This window comes from Cyprinodon variegatus, unplaced genomic scaffold (genome assembly GCF_000732505.1).
Source record: "Cyprinodon variegatus isolate N-32 unplaced genomic scaffold, C_variegatus-1.0 Scaffold8, whole genome shotgun sequence".
Classification (NCBI taxonomy): domain Eukaryota; kingdom Metazoa; phylum Chordata; class Actinopteri; order Cyprinodontiformes; family Cyprinodontidae; genus Cyprinodon; species Cyprinodon variegatus.
Genome location: NW_015150461.1, coordinates 2,628,832 through 2,631,964, shown reverse-complemented (window position 1 = coordinate 2,631,964; position 3,133 = coordinate 2,628,832). Strand labels below are relative to the sequence as shown.

At 46.1% G+C, this 3,133-nt stretch overlaps 1 protein-coding gene across 1 annotated transcript in view; it reads left to right on the top strand.

Moving 5' to 3' along the window:
* Positions 1-3,133, top strand: part of adam19 (ADAM metallopeptidase domain 19) — a 46,096-nt gene that overhangs the window by 28,621 nt on the left and 14,342 nt on the right. Inside the window, exons 7-12 of the mRNA XM_015376836.1 lie at positions 193-353; positions 457-634; positions 715-804; positions 899-1,094; positions 1,692-2,013; positions 2,240-2,366. Of these exons, the coding sequence (XP_015232322.1) occupies positions 193-353; positions 457-634; positions 715-804; positions 899-1,094; positions 1,692-2,013; positions 2,240-2,366 (1,074 nt within the window). The remainder of the gene's footprint in view (positions 1-192; positions 354-456; positions 635-714; positions 805-898; positions 1,095-1,691; positions 2,014-2,239; positions 2,367-3,133) is intronic.

Sequence of the window (3,133 nt, the reverse complement as noted above, 5' to 3'; positions counted from 1 at the left end):
TTTATAACCGATCGATTTTTGATTGGAGGCTTGTATAAAGTCCTCCACTGGGGTGCTTTTTTTTTTTTCAAAGTTTTTTAAACATGGTAAAAGGAAAGAAAAAAATCGATCTGTGAAGATCAACTTTTTCCTCGCTGCACATAACCTCCTGCAGTCTTTGCCAGAGGTTATATATTTTAACTTTTGATGTTTTACCACATGGGGATGCTAAAGGACCACTCACCAGTGTCTGTTGGGGTCGCTGCCACCATTGCACACGAGATGGGTCACAACTTTGGAATGAATCACGACAGAGAGAGCTGCTGCAAGGCCAAAGCAGAAGATGGTGGCTGCATCATGGCTGCTGCAACTGGGTACGCTGAACAAACATGAAATTAAAGCTGTTTGACTTATAAAAAAAGGGTAAAATTATGACTTAAATTTTTGCGTTTGTTTCTGATTATACCACTGGCACAGGTCTCCCTTTCCCCGTGTGTTTAATGACTGCAACCAAGAGGAACTTAACAGTTACCTGAACTCTGGAGGAGGCAAGTGTCTCTTTAACCTGCCCCATGTTGACTCGCTGTACGGAGGGCAGCGCTGTGGAAATGGTTACCTAGAGAAAGGAGAGGAGTGTGACTGTGGAGAGGAAAAGGTCAGTTGGAATCTGTTTGCAGAAATATTTCTGTTTTGTAGGTTTTTTGATATTTTTTGTTCTCTAAACTTTGTGAACAGGAATGCACGTCTCCATGCTGCAATGCCAACAACTGCACCCTGAAAGCTGGAGCTGAGTGTGCCCATGGAGTCTGCTGCCATAACTGCAAGGTAAGCAGGTTAGACAAAACGATAGTAAGACTGCAAAGAAACGTAGTTTTCCCCTCTACCAAAAGTGAAGCATCTCCTCTGTTTCACCTGGAAGATAAAGAGCCCTGGAGAGCTTTGCCGAGCGACTTCTGGGCTGTGTGATCTTCCAGAGTTCTGTGACGGAAAATCGGAGTCATGTCCAGCCAATTTCTACTTAGCGGACGGTACATCCTGCGCACATGGACGGGCCTACTGCTACACTGGGATGTGTCTAACCCTGGAGCAACAGTGTCAGTCTCTCTGGGGCCGAGGTGAGTAAACAGGACACAGGTCATCCGCGGATCTTTGAAGGATTATTTAAATATTTTGCCATTCTAGAAAATGGTCCAAGTAATCCATCATTAAGGAGTTTTATTTAGAAAACGCACAAAGGTAAACTACTCTTGACGTGCATTTTGAGTATTCTGTGCGGTTTGTGCTCCTCCTCTGCGCTCTCTTGCTTTTTATGTGCTTGTAGATTCACTCCTACTCTCCTGTTGATCTTTTATTTTCACTCATGTCAACATTTGTCCCTTTGAGAAAATAAACTGCCCGTGATTGGCTACTTTTCAGGAAATCTTTCCTCTTGAGACTCTACAGTGTTCCTACTAACTAGAGTCAGTAACTGTCACTACTCGATCTGTCCTGTAAGAGCTGCCTACGACCGGCCTACAGCTCAGTGTCACATACTTGCATCATTGAATGCTTGGAGCTATATAACATCAACAGGACTCTAAGAACCTTCATTGCAAACTCAATGAGGTTGTGGAAAACCATCCTTCAGGCCAATGGCAAGATACTTGCACAAGTCTCGATCAAATGTGGCATATACCAAGGAGATGCGCTGTCCCCACTGCTGTTCTGCATAGATCTGACCCCCCTCAGGCAAATGATCAACAAGATTGGTAACGGGTACCGACTCAGGAACGGGGCCAACATTGGTCACCTCCTCTACATAGATGACATCAAGCTGTATGCTAAGAATGAGCGAGACACTGACTCTCTGATCCATACCACCTGGATCATCGACACAGACATCGGGATGTCATTCGGACAAGAGAAGTGTGGTCAGATGGTAACTAAGAGAGGGAAGGTAGTCCACACAGAGGGGGTCTCACTCCCAGAAGGAACAATAGCTGACATTGAGGACAGCTACAAGTACCTTGGAATCCCACAAGCAAATGGCAACAGGTAGTAACAGGTAGACGGCTACGGCTAAATACCTTCAATGAGTAAGGCAGGTCCTAAGGAGCCAGCTCAATGGCAAGAATAAGTCTCAGGCAATAAATAGCTATGCTCTGCCAGTAATCAGATACCCTGCAGGAATAATAAGCTGACCAAAGGAGGAGGTACAGGCCACAGATGTTAAGACATGAAAGCCCCTAACCATGCACGGAGTGTTCCACCCCAAATCCAGCACCCTGAGAGTGTACACCAGCTGTAAGGAAGGAGGCCAAGGACTAATGGGCGTAAGAGACACTATCCAGGATGAAACATCCAAGACCTATAAGTACATCAAGGACAAGGCTCCAACAGACGACATGGTCAGTGAATGTCTCAGACAATGGGGAACAGAAGATGAGGTGCCAGAGACTCTGTCATAGGAGGATAAGCCCCTACATGGGAACAAACATAATCAAAGTGGCAGATATCAGGAAATCCTACCAATGGCTAGACAAAGCCGGACTGAAGGACAGCACAGAGGCACTTATCATGGCTGCACAGGAGCAGGCCCTATGCACCAGAGCAATAGAGGCCCAGATCTACCACACCAGACAAGACCCCAGGTGCAGACTTTGCAAAGAGGCCTCTAAGACAATGAGGCACATAACTGCAGGGTTTAAGATGCTGGCATGGAAAGCTTACATGGAGCGCCATAACCAAGAGACTGGAGTACTATACAGGAACATCTGTGCAGAGAATGGGCTGGAAACCCAAAGGTCAAAGTGGAAAACACCTCCAAAGACCAAACAAAAATCCTTTGGGACTTCCGGATACAGACGGACCGAATGGCAAACCAACCGGACATTGTGATGGTGGACAAAAAGCAGAGGAAAGCCATTGTGGTTGACATAGCAATACCAAGTGGCTCCAACATCAGGAAAAAAGAACATGAAAAAGTAGAGAAATACCAGGGGCTCAGAGAAGAGCTGGAGAAAACCTGGAAGGTGAAGGCATAAGTGGTACCCGCGGTCATTGGGGCCCTCGGGGCAGCGACCCCCAAAATTGAAGAGTGGTTACAGCAGATCCCTGGAAATACATCAGACATCTTGGTCTAGAAGAGTGCAGTTCTAGGAACAGCAAAGATACT